We start from the raw sequence: 15592 nt of genomic DNA on the forward strand, positions 1-15592 counted from the left end.
TGTACATTTTTGTTCTGGAAGTGAACTAATGCTTTAATTTCTGTGGCAAACACACAAATCAAGTTTAGGGATGTGCACGAGTACTTGATTAATCGATTACTCGAACCCATCAGCGACGATTGAGCATGAAAATGACGAACGATTGACTCCAGGGGCTTCAGTTGCCGTTGTTTTAAAGTAACGGGTGAAGCGCATCCACTACTTTATGATTGGCACGTAGTTCAAGCTCACATGCATTTTGTGTAGATAAATACAATTTGTAATATAACATTTACATATTTATGTATCTAGGCTATGTGGTTAATTTTATATACAATGCGTCATGTAGAAAAAGCGCTTCTGCTTCACCTCATGCTGTTATTTCTTTAAAATGTTTACTGTATACTGTGACGCAAACGCCCTGCCCCTTGCTTAAACTCCACCCCCGATTAATCGAGTACTCGTTTCTCAAACCCGTGGATTAATCGAAATGAAATATGATCAGAAATGCCCATCCCTAATCAAGATATTCTTTCACTCACTGGCTCCAGACCCAAGCGCATGTGCATTCAGCTCTCTCTCTCTTCTCTCCAGCTCTTTTGCCTTTCTTTCTAGTTCCTCCTGCTTCTTCAACAAATCTGCTGTGGTGGCATTTACTGCAGACTGCAACAGAGGGAGAGAGAGAGAGAGAGGCAGTTAACAATTATGAAATGCAGAACTGTTTTCTGTCGCTACCACATTAACAAGCTTTGCAACTCAACAAGAAGCAAAACTTACTATTCCATAGCAGTATGAACTATCATTTTTTAATTAGTAGAAAATGCAGATAATATTCTCCAACATTATTCCAATTTCAAATAAATGTTTTCTATTTTAATATACAGTGCTGTCCAAACATTTGGGATCAGTGCATTTATTTGATCAACATACAGAAGAAAAACAGTAATATTGCAAAATGTTATTACAATATAAAATAGTGGTTTTATATTTTAATATACTTTAAAATACAATTTATTCCTGTGATGCAATTTTCATCAGCCATTTCTCAAGTCTTAAGTGTCACATTATCCTTCAGAAATCATTAAAATATGCTGATTTATTATTAGAACTATCTATGTTGGCAACAGTTCTGCCCCCAAATATTTTTGAACCTGTGATTCTTTTTCAAAATTCTTTGATAAGTAAGAAGTTATAAAGAACAGCATTTATTCAAAATGTAAATATTTTCTAACAATATGCCTTTGGTATCACTTTTTATTAATTTAATACATCCTTGCTGAATAAAAGTATTAATTTCTTTAAACAAAAAAGAAAGAATAAAAACCTATGTCAGTAGTGTAGTGTATATTGTTAGAAAAGAATCACAAGTTAAAAAAATATTAAGCAGCACAACTGTTTCCAACATTGATAATAAATCAGCATATTAGAATGATTTCTGAAGGATCATGTGACACTAAATACTGGAGTAATGATGCTGAAAATTCAGCTTTGATCACAGGAATAAAATGTAAAATTTAAATGTATATTTAAAAAAAAATGTATTCTATATTCGAATAATATTACATTTCTTCTGTATTTCTAATTTAAACAAACTCAGACTTGATAAGCATAAGAAACTTAAAATGAGAAAAGATAAATATCCTACTTGCTGAACTTCTGAATGGCAGTGTATATTTAAAATGTAACTTATTCTTGCAATGTAAAGCTGATTTTGATCTTGTTATTCCCATACACAAAATAATAAACATCAGACAGTGGTCTTAAGGTTATTCATACAAATCAGTTTATTCATACTTGTTTCATGAAACATTCTGAAAGCTGTCCAAATATAGAATCAAATAATTATAAGATTAAATTATGCAATATTTGACTGTTATAACAGCTTCATTGCTTAATAACCACTCTAGAATTATATAATGGGAGACATCTAGATCTAACAGAATAGTACTGAAATATTGATGAATAATATTTTAGTACCAACAGAAATGTGTGCTGTAGTTTCTGCAGTAAACATCTCAACAATAAACCACCCGATGCAACAATTATAGTAAATCCAGTGTTGTGGACCTGTGTGAACAAATGTGACTCAATTCAGTTACTCTGAACCGCACCTGTGTTGCATAGGATCCATAATTCCTGGGCTCGGTTGGTGTGGTCCTGCTGGGAGGCGTTTGGGCAGGAGGGGCAGCAGGAGATGTGGCTTCATAGGGAGGTGGAGGCTTCATTACCGAAAACAAAAACCAAACCAATTAATATTCAATATAATAGTTTAATAAAAATCTAATTAAGCAAAAATAAGTCAGCATAATGTTGCAGGACTGATATAAGACATCAAATTAAAGGAACACTCCACTTTTTTTGGAAATAGGCTCATTCTCCAACTCCCCCCGAGTTAATAAGTCAAGTTTTACCGTTTTGAAATCCATTCAGCCGTTCTCCTGTTCTGGCGATAACACTTTTAGCATAGCTTAGCATAGATCATTGAATCCTATTAGACCAATAGCATCACGTTCAAAAATGACCAACGAGTTTCGATATTTGTCCTATTTAAAACTTGACTCTTCTGTAGTTAGATCGTGTACTAAGACCGGAGGAAATGCAAAGCTTCAATTTTCTAGGCTGATAAGATAGGAACTACACTCCCATTCCGGCGTAATAGTCAAGGAAGTTTGCTGCCGTAATATGGCTGAAGTAGGAGCAGTAATACCACGCAGCACATGTGCAAATGCTAAACTAGCTGGGAACTCATTTCTGATAATACTCCGCCTGCTTCAGCCATATTACGGCAGCAAACTTCCTTGACTATTACGCCGGAATGGAAGTGTAGTTCCTAACCTTATCAGCCTAGAAAATTGAAGCTTTGCATTTCCACCGGTCTTAGTACACAATCTAACTACAGAAGAGTCAAGTTTTAAATAGGACAAATATCGAAACTCGTTGGTCATTTTTGAACGTGATGCTATTGGTCTAATAGGATTCAATGATCTATGCTAAGCTATGCTAAAAGTGTTATCGCCAGAACAGGAGAACGGCTGAATGGATTTCAAAACGGTAAAAATCAACTTATTAACTCGGGGGGAGTTGGAGAATGAGCCTATTTCCAAAAAAAGTGGAGTGTTCCTTTAACTGACATCTTTAAAAACAGAATATTACAAAACAAAATGACAAGAGGTTCTCAGGGCTCGACATTAAGGCTTGTCCGCTTGTCCGGGACAAGTGGATTTTTTGTAGGACAAGTGGAAGAGAAAATTGGTTGTCCGACTGGACAAGTTAAATTTCAAACAAAATAAAATGCCATGTTAATTAACGTTATATGCCGTTAACGACAGAGCAGAACGTGCAGCGCAAACACCGAGCGTAATATTGAACAGAGAGCGCAGCGCGCCGACACACACACGGAACGGAAAAGACCTGCTCGTGGAGTTACTGTACGTTCACACCGCCGCCGACGGATCCACAATTCCTTTCGGCAAAGCTTGACGTCACCCATTCAAAGTCAATGGGAAGCGTTGACGCTTGCGCCCCGTGTGAACACACCGTTAAGCGTTGACGCTTGCGCCCCGTGTGAACACACCGTAAGAGGCTCTGGCCGCCCCGTCAAGAACTCTTGTCAAAAAGTACGAGGAAGCTTGTTGACGCTTTTGCCGCTCTGACGTAGCAGCATTCTATGTTCGATCATGGGAGAGTGCGCACGCGCGGCTCTCTCTCACACGCGTCTCTCTCTCTCTCTTTCCTTCTCGAAATTGCGATAAATTAATCTGTGCGACCTCAAATTATATTTGGAAGCATTTGTGCGAGTGAGAGAAATGAGAGTGGTGCGACTCGGTTTCAAAACTGTCGCTAGCCTAACTGCTGACTAGTAGTACAAGACTAAAAGTCTTGATTAACGTATAAGTTTAAGAGACGGGGAGACGATCGCGATAGGTTTGGATAAATCTTCAAAAAGGCAATGATGTCATTGAATAAATATGCACGCTGTACGTTTCAAAGTCAAAACGCTACATGGATGTCTTCATATGAATGTATCTGAAGGGAACAGACTGTCCTCAGAAACATGTCGTTTGCATTGTCATTTCATGTCTGATAAAGTAGCGTTAGTGCTGGTTTGTGTATAGCTGTTACTATGGAAACCGTAGTATTTCAGCGCTCCTAAAGCGCCCCCTCGTGACAAACAAATTAATTTTTATTTTCAAAACATTTTTTCAGCTGTTTCTGGTCAAATTCTTGGAATTATCGATCCATGTGTAAGTGTGAAATAATTGAATTTGCCTTTTAAAAATCTAAACAATTAAGTAATACTAATGTTATATATCTTATATAAATATAAGAAAATATATACTTGATTTATCCCTTTTAATGGTATAAAGGTTGAAATGCCATTGTATTAGATATTTTGTTTTTTGTGTCTGTATCTGAATTTTAAATCATGTAATTTTGTGGCTTAATATTCTACCGTACATTGTCCAACCCCACTCATACTGTTCATTTAACTTGTGCAGCTCTTAAAAAAAGGGTCATAAATTGCCTTAAATTGATATTTTAAAATTCTGCAGCTACACTAAATGGTGAAATAAAATTCTTTCCTTGATATTTGTTTATATTTGTGTATTGAAAACATTTTTGATTGACAATTTAGACTCTTATCTGATTTTCTATATTTTTAAAAAATGCCTTTTTTTAATTTGGGCTAGTTAAATTAATTTTTGGGCTACCAAATTCTGATGAGTACCTGCCCGAAGGGCTACCAGAGATTTTGACATTTTGCGATGTCAAATTTCGATTTTACAAAACTGAGATATATACATCATATGAAAGCTCAATAAATAAGCTTTCTATTGATGTATGGTTTGTTAGGATAGGACAATATTTGGCCGAGATACATCTATTTGAAAATCTGGAATCTGAGGGTGCAAAAAATCAAAATACTGAGAAAATCACCTTTAAAGTTGTCCAAATTAAGTTCTTAACAATGCATATTACTAATCAAAAATTACATTTGGATAGGTTTACAGTAGGAATTTTACAAAAAATCTTCATGGAACATAATCTTTACTTAATTTCCTAATGATTTTTGACATAAAAGAAAAATCAATAATTTTGACCCATACAATGTATTTTTGGCTATTGCTACAAATAAATACCAGCGACTTTAGACTGGTTTTGTGGTCCAGGGTCACATATTTCGTGCTACAGTGCACATTCTGTCAGATACAATTCTGCCGCCTCTGTGTCAATATACTATACAACGCGGCTCAGATAGCACATGTACGTCTGCAAGATGTCTGATAAAGATCTCTTGATCTGGAAAGCATCTGATGTGTACAAACATCTGGCAGGCGTCTGTCAGATGTCAGTTAATCAGAATCGGCCATGAAGAATCAAGATCGGTGCTCCTACATTTTTTGGGATGCTCCTAACTTTTTAAAGTTGGGAGCACCAGTGCTACCAAGTAAAAAAGTTAATTTCGAGCCCTGCCTTACACCAACAGTACCATATGAGTTCAAACGGGAACGAAAATTTGTAACCAAATGGAAAGATGAATTCGGCTGGGTTATTTATGAAGACGGAGAAATGTTCTGTGGCGTCTGTCGGATAGATAGTTTTATTTTTTTTCACCAAGAGTCACTACTACCTCTGGTGATACACTGTGCACATCAGCGTGCAAAGTATTACTTTGTATTATACTATGGTTCTGGAGATCCTTCTACTGTTCCTTTCTACTTCTACTTTTACGTTCCTTTCTACTGTTTCAACTGAATTGTATTAATATTGATAGTGTTTGAATGCTTTCAATGAATTCTGCATTAGCAAAAAAAATAAAAAATAATAATAATTAATATTATAAATCTTTACCCGGACAAGTGACTTTTGTGCATGGACAAGTGAAACATAAATTTACTTGTCCGAAGGACAAGTGCCTCAAAAAGTTAATGTCAAGCCCTGGTTCTGATAAGAATTTTCTCTTGCATTGATAAGTTGACGTGAAACAGTGTTTGTAATCCATCGCTCTCCCATCATGTGATGTAGTAATAATTAAAGGCTATGTAAACACAGCCTGTTCAACACTGAGAATTGTAAGGATGGACATATTTACTGCTGTTGTGTTGTTGTCAAATGGGTTGTAAAGGTCCAGCGTGGCATAGCCAGTGTTGCTGCTGTGCTGAGTCACTGATGGATCCTGCAAACACAGGAAAACAACCTTTCAGTTCATTTGCAGCAGGTGGTAGATGATAATTAAATATATCTGGGCTGATATCACTGAAATGTAACATTTTAAACCAAGAACTGGCACTTTAAACTTATAATTGTTTCTGGGGAAGAAACTTCATCTGCTATACAGGGACTAACCTTCAAAACACAATAAGACGTGAAATTCATCTCATAAAACTGCAAGTAACTCTGGTTAGATGAATTTCAGGTCTCTTTTTAATAACATCAATTAAATAGACTGCTACTCAAAAGTTAGGACACACAGGTAATTTTTTTTTTCCTTCATGATCTTAACCTTCTGTCTTAAAGGCTGTGTGCCCAAATGTGACCCAGGACCACAAAATTTCACTGATTTTTCAAATCATCTGAACACTGAATAAACAAGCTTTCCATTGATGTATGGTTTGTAGAATAGGACAATATTTGGCCGAGATACAACTATTTGAAAATCTAGAATCTGAGGGTGCAAAAAAAATCTAAATACTGAGAAAATCACCTTTAAAATGGTCCAAATTAAGTTCTTAGCAATGCATATTACTCATCAAAAATTATGTCTGACATATTTATGGTAGAAAATCAACAAAATATCTCCATGGAACATGATCTTTACTTAATATCCTAATGATTTTTAGCATAAAAGATTTTCTACTTGTGTACAATGTACACTGCCTGGCCCCAAAAAAATTTTGCCACCTGGATTTAACTAAGTGCTATGATCTGGGGTTGCTGCAGTTGGTCAGGTCAACAGTATGTGCTCAAAGAATGAGGTCAGCTGACTACCTGAATATACTGAATGACCAGGTTATTCCATCAATGGATTTTTTTCTTCCCTGATGGCACGGGCATATTCCAAGATGACAATGCCAGGATTCATCGGGCTCAAATTGTGAAAGAGTGGTTCAGGGAGCATGAGATTGGCCACCACAGAGTCCAGACCTTAACCCCATTGAGAATCTTTGGGATGTACTGGAGAAGCTCGGACTCTACCATCATCAATGCAAGATCTTGGTGAAAAATTCATGCAACACTGGAGGGAAATAAATCTTGTGACATTGCAGAAGCTTATCGAAACAATGCCACAGCGAATGCGTGCCGTAATCAAAGCTAAAGGCAGTCCAATGAAATTTTAGAGACCTTTTTTTTTGGTGGCGACTTTTTTTTTTTTGGCCAGGCAGTGTATTTTTGGCTGTTGCTATAAATATACTCATGCTTCTTAAGACTGGTTTTGTGGTTTAGGGTCACAAATTTAGATTTACAGACAAATATAAATTGCACCTATGTACAGATTTCACTTCAAATAAAATGTAAAAAAAAAAAAAGCATATTGCTTTATTCTGAGACTATAAACTTTTGTGACATTTTTAATTTCTTTTTCTGTAAAACTTTCAAATTAAAAAACATTTTATCCTTATTCAGACACTACATTATATTACATTTTTATTTGAATGACTTAACTAATATCTTAAAATGTGAAAAATAATAATGTTCAACAGTAACTATGCATGTCCAAACTTTTGACTAATAGTCTACTAATTCATGCCGTTTTAATTGAAATATTTAATTTCATTAGTTGATTCATTTAATTTCGCTATACTTAACGCAACAAGTCATCAACAACTAGCAGTTCAAATTCAGAGCATAATGTCAAGGACACAGATTGGAAAGATCATTCATACATACTAGAACTCAATCATGTAACTTAATATGATTGGCCTGGCCTTTGATGACTGTGAAGTCTTATGACAGCATCACAAGAGGTACAGCATCACACAAATAAGGCCACAGATAAAAATATCAAACAGTTGTATAATTTACAATTCCAAACACTAGAACATTGCATTACCTGAAATGGATTATGGTCATCAGCTGCATCAGCAAAAGAGGTGTATTTTGACATTTTGGTACTGCTTTGGCAGATTTGATCTTGCCAAGATGTAAAACGAGGTTCAACTCAACCGCGATGAACAGGTAAACACCAAACCAGTGTTGTGTAGCGGACAGTTACGGGCAGAAGTCAACCCTGTTAGTAAATATCGGATTATAATAAGGTAATTTAAAACAAACAAATCACGCAGCGACCAGTTAACACTAACTAGCTAACCAACCAACATTACAAAGAGACGTTAGGCGTCCGTGTCAAGTCAACAGCACGTCCTGTCTTTATTTTACAGTGGTTTATGGTCTTCTTCTTTGGTATTCTGAAATTATTATATTTCCTTTGTTAGATCCGATAAGCGACGCGATTTTGTTTCAATTTTACTCTGACAGCGCTGTTGTGTAGGCTAGTGTACAGGAAATGTGTTCATATCACATGACAAGCTTGTTGCCAGGTTGCGGAAGAAAAACGGTTTTTTTTTAAAATATTATCTTTTTTCGTTCTGGAGGAGTAAACTGCAAAATAATATATTTTTGAAAATCATTCCTATTTACAAAAACACAATTATAGTAATTTATATTACTACTAGAAATAAATTAGTCGTTAATTTGTGAGCGGAAAAAGATAAAATTGCTTATATTTATCGGACATGGCAACACAAGCTTTGAGGAAAAAGTTGCGTCATATGACGAGGACGAGCCAATAAGAAAGCATTATTAAATCACATGATGATGGAGAATTTTTGTGAAAAAGCGCATGTCTGAGGAGTAAAGCAAGGGGGCGTGTTTCTCCTAACAACTAAAATTGTGTAATTCAGTGTTTTATATTATTTTTTTACAAATAATATGATACTATAATTACTAATTATAGTGTAATTATAATTCCACTATAATTTTCTATCTATCCATCTATCCATCTATCTATCTATCTATCTATCTATCTATCTATCTATCTATCTATCTATCTATCTATCTATCTATCATTTCTAAAATATATATCTGTCTGTCATTTATAAAATATCTATCTATCTATCTATCTATCTATCTATCTATCTATCTGTCTATCTGTCTATCTGTCTGTCTATCTATCTATCTATCTATCTATCTATCTATCTATCTATCTATCTATCTATCTATCTATCTATCTATCATTTCTAAAATATATATCTGTCTGTCATTTCTAAAGTACCTATCATTTCTAAAATAAATATCTATCTATCATTTCTAAAATATCTATATATCTATCATTTCTAAAACATCTATCTATCTATCTATCATCTATATATCTATCATATTATTTCTAAAATATCTATAATTTCTAAAATATATATCTGTCTGTCATTTCTAAAATATCTATCTATCTATCTATCTATCTATCTATCTATCTATCTATCTATCTATCTATCTATCTATCTATCTATCTATCTATCTATCTATCTATCTATCTATCATTTCTAAAATATATCTGTCATTTCTAAAATATATCTGTCATTTCTAAAATATATCTATCTATCTATCTATCTATCTATCTATCTATCTATCTATCTATCTATCTATCTATCTATCTATCTATCTATCTATCTATCTATCTATCATTTCTAAAATATATCTGTCATTTCTAAAATATATCTGTCATTTCTAAAATATATCTATAATTTCTAAAATATCTATCTATCTTAAACGGTATACGATTAAAAAATGATGAATCCTCTTTAGGAGACGATCCTGGCGCTTGCTGGACTTTCTTGGACGCCCTGAAGCCTTCTTAACAATGCAGTGGAAAGTTTTTTTTCGGGATTAAGTTAATTTTCATGGCAAAGAAGGACTATGTAATTCATCTGATCACTCTTCATAACATTCTGAAGTATATGCAAATTGCTATCATAAAAACTTAAGCAGCAACTTTTCCAATTTCCAATATTTATGTAATTCTCAAAACTTTTGGCCACGACTGTATACTCATGCTGTTTGTGTTTCCCTATTCAACCACTAGGCGTCATTGTTGCCTCGAAAAAAGCGAGGCAGCAACGTAATTTCCCTCCGTAAACTATGGGTAGGGGCACCGGGGCAAGTTGTCTCAAGCCATGTGAGTTCACATGGGTGACAGGAGGGCAGAAAGTCAGTCATATGATATCTCAGAACACACAAATAAACCACTACTCCCCGACCCACACACACACAATAACCTTTCTGCTTGCTCTTTCTTAAAACTGTTAGTTCAGATTCATTCACTTAGATTTGTATATTCACTTTATGTTATTGAAAGTTTGACCTCACTGACTACAGCTGCTGCTAGTATATAAAGTGCTCCACAAACAATTAATTCAGCACTTTGACTTCAGTCTTGACCAGATGTGAATGAAATGCACAAATATTGACTGGAAACCAAGAAACCAGACACTCCACCAATTAACTTTTGAAACAGCATGGCTCCTGGATCGCATTATTTGTAGGCTCTGATCTTCCAGTGAAGTTCAAATGCAATACATTAATCAGTGAGCATGACAGAGCAATGGTAAACAGGAATGGGGCTTTAAATGAACCATTCCTAGAGAAACAATAAGTTCTTTATTTGTGAGTTCAGAGGAAGGTTATACTAAAGTGACAAACATTTGTCACAATTAACCATCGTTCCTTCAAAACCTCTTTTTTCTTCTCTAAGTGGGTGTGTCCTTGCTTCCTTTTGCTTTCCTTTAAAAACCGCAACATTCCTCAGCCAATCAAGCGATGCATGGCCCCTTGACATCACCGCCTGTGGAATGAGCTGACATGAAGCCTACACTGGTGAGTTGCCAAGGCAACCAGCAGGGATGGCGGGAGCTTCAGTGGACCGTGTGGGCTTGTGGGTTTTGCCCCTGTGTCTCAGCGGTATGGTCTCAATTAAAGAGGAGGACAAATCAGGATCTGGGTCTCATTTCGTGCATACCCCCACAATGGGCTTTAAACCGCACAAGGCCAGAGTTAAATACATGGTGAAGACTTGATGACCTTGTTTCAGAGTGCTTGTAATATTAATCTTCTTAACGAGGTGTGCAGTGAACACGCCAGGCGTCGCAGCGGATGTCAATCTGTGTCTCAAAGCATTTTGGCATTCACTTGGAATTGTAAAGTGAGTCAAGAAGCCCAGAGAGACAGATGGAACAAAAAGAAGTTAATGCTGTGCAAATGTGCAAAACTTGCCTACCAGGTGCTGTAGATGGTTGCTAGGGTGTTGCTAGGTGGTTGTGAGGGTGTTCTGGGTGGTTGATAAGGGGATTGTTATGGGGTTTCTTAAAGGTTGCTAGGGCAATGCTACATGGACTGGGAGTACTGGGCGGTCGCTTGGGTGGCTTGGGTCTAAGCTCAGTGGTTGTTAGGATGCTTTGGGTGGTTGCTAGGCAATTGCTAGATAATTGTTAGGGTGTTCTGGGTGGTTGCTAGGGCATTGCTAGATGGTGTTTAGGGTGTTCTGTTGCTAGGTCTTATCCAAGTAGTTGTTAGGATCCTTTGTGTGGTTGCTGGGCAATTGCTAGATTATTGTTAGGGTGTTCTGGGTGTTTGCTAAGTGGTTTTTAGAACATTTTGTTGCTAGGTCTAAGCTAAGTGGTTGTTAGGAGGCTTTGGGTGGTTGGCCATTTCTAGATAGCTGTTAGGGTGTTTTGGGTGGTTACTAGATGGTTCTATGACGTTCTGTTGCTAGGTCTAAGCTAAGCGGTTGTTAGGATGCTTTGGGTGGTTTCTGGGCAATTGATAGATAATGGTTAGGGTGTTCTTTGTGGTTGCTAGATAGTTTTTATGACGTTCTTTTGCTAGGTCTAAGCTAAGCGGTTGTTAGGATGCTTTGGGTGGTTGCTGGGCAATTGGTAAATAATTGTTAGGGTGTTCTGGGTGATTGCTAGGTGTTTCTTAGGGGCGTTCTGTTGCTAGGTCTAAGTTAAGTGGTTGTTAGGATGCTTTGGGTGGTTGCTGGGCAATTGCTAGATAATTGTTAGGGTGTTATGGGTGGTTGCTTGGTGGTATTTAGACGTTCTGTTGCTAGGTCCAAGTTAAGTGGTTGTTAGGATGCTTTGGGTGGTTGCTGGGCAATTGCTGGATAATTGTTAGGGTGTTATGGGTGGTTGCTTGATGGTTTTTAGACGTTCTGTTGCTAGGTCTAAGGTAAGTGGTTGTTAGGATGCTTTGGGTGGTTGGGTGGCCATTGTTAGATAATGGTTAGAGTGGTCTGGGTGGTTGCTAGGGCATTGCAAGACGGTTTTTAAGATGTTTTGTTGCTAGGTCTAAGATAAGTGGTTGTTAGGATGCTTTGGGTGGTTGGGTGGCCATTGATAGATAGTTATTAGGGTGTTCTGGGTGGTTGCTGGGGAATTGCTAGATGGTTATTACGGGTGATAAGTGAGTGCTAGGGGCTTCTCTGTAGTTGCTTGGTTTTAGAACTGTAGATGGTTGTTGGGGTTATGGTTAGGTGCTAGGGCATTGAAAGGTGTTGGTTTACAGATGATTGCTAGGGCACTGCAAATAATGGCTGTTATGGTGTTCTAGGTGGTTTCTATTCATTCTAGATAGTTGCTAGGGGATTCATTATGAAAATTCTAAAGGGTTGCTAGGTCATTGTTAGATGGCTGTCAGATGATTATGATTAATTCCAAAGACTATAGAACACCCAAGACATGTCACTCGTGTAGTTTTGAATGGGGAAAAATGCAACGTTCATTATGGCCGTGAAGCCCCGCCTTCTTAGTGAAAGAGCCAACGATTGGTGCTCTAAGACGTGCGCTCAGTACTGTGCATGCGCACTGGCTCATTTAGCCGGAAAAATAAGCGTTTTTAAACGCTATTGGAGCACAAGGAACCATATTTATGAGGTAGTTCTTGTTGGATTTCTTTGGAGATTTAAAATATGAAATTTAATCCTAAACTTGGTGAACAGTTTTGGAGAATTTGATGTTTCCCCATTCAAAGAGATAGGAGCTGCACTTGCCTGCCCGAGTAGCGTTTCAAAGATGGCCGCCGAGTGACATGACTTGCCTTAAAGGGACTTTGATAATTCCTAGGGCATTGCAAGGTGTTTGTTAAATGATTTATAGATGGTTGCTAGGCAATGTTTTTTGTTGTGGTGTTCTGGGTGGTTTCTAGGCATTGCTAGGTATTTGCTGGCCATTTCTTATAGGGTTAGGTGGTTTTGCTAAATAGATGTTGGGGGGTATGTATGGTTGCTAGAGCATTGCTCGGTGTTTGCTCGAAGATTCCTTATGGAGTTTTGTTAAGTTTGCTGGGTCATTGCTAGGTGGTTGTTGGGGTTATGGATAGTTTCTAGGACATTGCAAGGTGGTTGTTAGGTGTTTTTTAGATGGTTGATAGCACATTGCAGGATGGTTGTTATGACATTCTGGGTGGTTTCTAAACATAGCTAGGTATTTGCTGAGAGTTCTGGGTGGTCGCTAGGACATTAGGAGGTTTTTAAGCCATTCTGTTGCTAGTCTGCTTTGGCCATTGATAGGTAGTTGTTCTAATGCATCTAAAATGCAAAAACATACAATCAACTCCACTTTCCTAAATTTATGTTCTTTTAATTCAGCTACAAGGTCATGATGTGACGTATCAATCTGCTTTTGTTCACCAGGTTTCACATGATGCAAATTCACAGGTCAGAGTTCACCAAGCTTGAACTTTGGAACACAGCAAAATGCGAAATATTCCGGATGAGCTTGCGTTTCCAGTCTAACGCAATTGCATGCATATGAATGGAAGTCTGGGGGATTCCTATGAGGTTTTTGAGGGGTTGGTAGGGCATTGCTAGGTGGTTACTGTGAGTTCTGGGTGTTGGTTACAACGTTGGCAGGTGGTTTTTAGGACATTTTGTAGCTAGTATGCTTTGGCCATTGCTAGTTGTTTAGGGTGTCCTGGGTGGATGCTAAGGCATTGCTAAATGGTTGTTAGGGATGATGAGTAATTGCTGAACATTCAAGGTGGTTGCCAGTTCTTAGGACATTAGGTTGTTGCTGGGGGTTATGGATAGGTTATGGTTGTTGTTTTCTGGATGGTCTCTATGCATTGCTATGGATGGCTGCTAGGGCATTGATTGGTGTTTGCTAGGGGATTCATTATGGACTTTCGTAAGGGTTGCTAAGTCATTGCTAAGTGGTTGTTAGAGGTAATGGATAGTTTTTAGGACAGTGATTCCCAACCACATTCCTGAAGGACTCCCGACACTGCACATTTTACATCTCTCCTTTGTCCCATTTCAGGTCTTGGAGTCTCTACTAATGAGCTGATGATCTGAATCCGATCTGTGTTCGATTAAGGAGACATGGAAACATGCAGTGTTGAGAGGCCTCCAGGAACGTGCTTGTTAGGTGGTTGACGGCGCATTGCAAGACGGTTGTTATGACATTCTGGGTGGTTTCTAGGCATTGCTAAGTGATTGCTGGCAGATTCTTATGAGGTTTTACTAAGCATTATATTAAGGGTGATGAGTAATTTCTGTATGTTTCCGGTGGTTGTTAGGTCTTAGGACTGTAAGTTGTTGTTAGGGGCTATGGATAGTTACTAGGGCATTGCAAGGTGTTTTCTGGGCAATTTTTCTTGGGTTTTTAAGGGGTTTGTAGGGCATTGCTAGGTGGTTACCTGGGTTCTGGGTTGTTTCTAACTATGATAGGTTGTTGGAGTTCTGGGTGGTTTCTAGGTCATAGCTAGGAAGCTGTTAGGGTGTTCTTGGTGGTTACTATGTTATTGCCAAGTGGATTTTACTGTGCTCTGAGTGATTGTAGGTGGTTGCAATTATTCTTGCAGTGATTCATGTTTTAGCAAACACCACAAAAATACAGTAACTGCCTCTGATGTTAAGCAGAGTGTATGGATTTTTTCAACCCCTTCCAGAAAGTGTGTGAACTTAACTGCAACCTCAGTACACTGCGGCACACATACATTTTTAAGACATCATAGGTTATGTGAGCTTAAAACTCTTAACAGGGCCATTGAGACTTGCAGAACACACATACGCAACACAGCGGACTGAAATTATGTGCAATCTTGAATAAGTCCACTGTGAGCTCTGTTGTCTGGAACCTGGAAAATTCATCATTGGCAGCAGACTGAAAAAACACAGCAGTCTCTGAACTCTGCTAAATAAGTGTGTGTGTGTGTGTGTGTGTGTGTGTGTGTGTGTGTGTGTGTGTGTGTGTGTGTGTGTGTGTGTGTGTGTGTGTGTGTGTGTGTGTGTGTGTGTAGAAAAAAGAAAGATATGAAGAGTGGAAGAAAGACTTGTAACTTAATTTTGCTTTTCATCAGCAGCACTTTGCATCATTTACTCATACATATTATTTTATTAAACTTTCATAAGCATTTGCCCTAGATTTAAAATCGAACGACAGTTTGGAACATGAATCTGGCTGCAGAAAGACAAAAAGAATGAGAAATGACAGCCGTTCTCCCTGACCTCATGCAGTAACTAGCAACAGATGGGAGAAAGAGCAGAGGGAATATAACCTTAAAAATATGAAATTATTTTTCTTTTCTAACGTTTGCTCACTCTTTCCATACCTCTCCCCCA

General features: G+C 37.5%; 1 protein-coding gene across 1 annotated transcript in view; it reads right to left on the minus strand.

Annotated features, from left to right (window-relative positions):
- scamp3 (secretory carrier membrane protein 3) overlaps positions 1–8481 on the minus strand; it is a 15606-nt gene extending 7125 nt beyond the window's left edge. The window contains exons 1-4 of the mRNA XM_073821666.1: positions 8033–8481; positions 6074–6157; positions 2091–2198; positions 522–642 (exon numbers count right to left, since the gene is read on the minus strand). Of these exons, the coding sequence (XP_073677767.1) occupies positions 522–642; positions 2091–2198; positions 6074–6157; positions 8033–8086 (367 nt within the window). The 5' untranslated portion in view covers positions 8087–8481. The remainder of the gene's footprint in view (positions 1–521; positions 643–2090; positions 2199–6073; positions 6158–8032) is intronic.
- Between the last annotated feature and the right edge of the window lie 7111 nt (positions 8482–15592).

This window comes from Garra rufa, chromosome 17, assembly GCF_049309525.1.
Source record: "Garra rufa chromosome 17, GarRuf1.0, whole genome shotgun sequence".
NCBI lineage: Eukaryota > Metazoa > Chordata > Actinopteri > Cypriniformes > Cyprinidae > Garra > Garra rufa.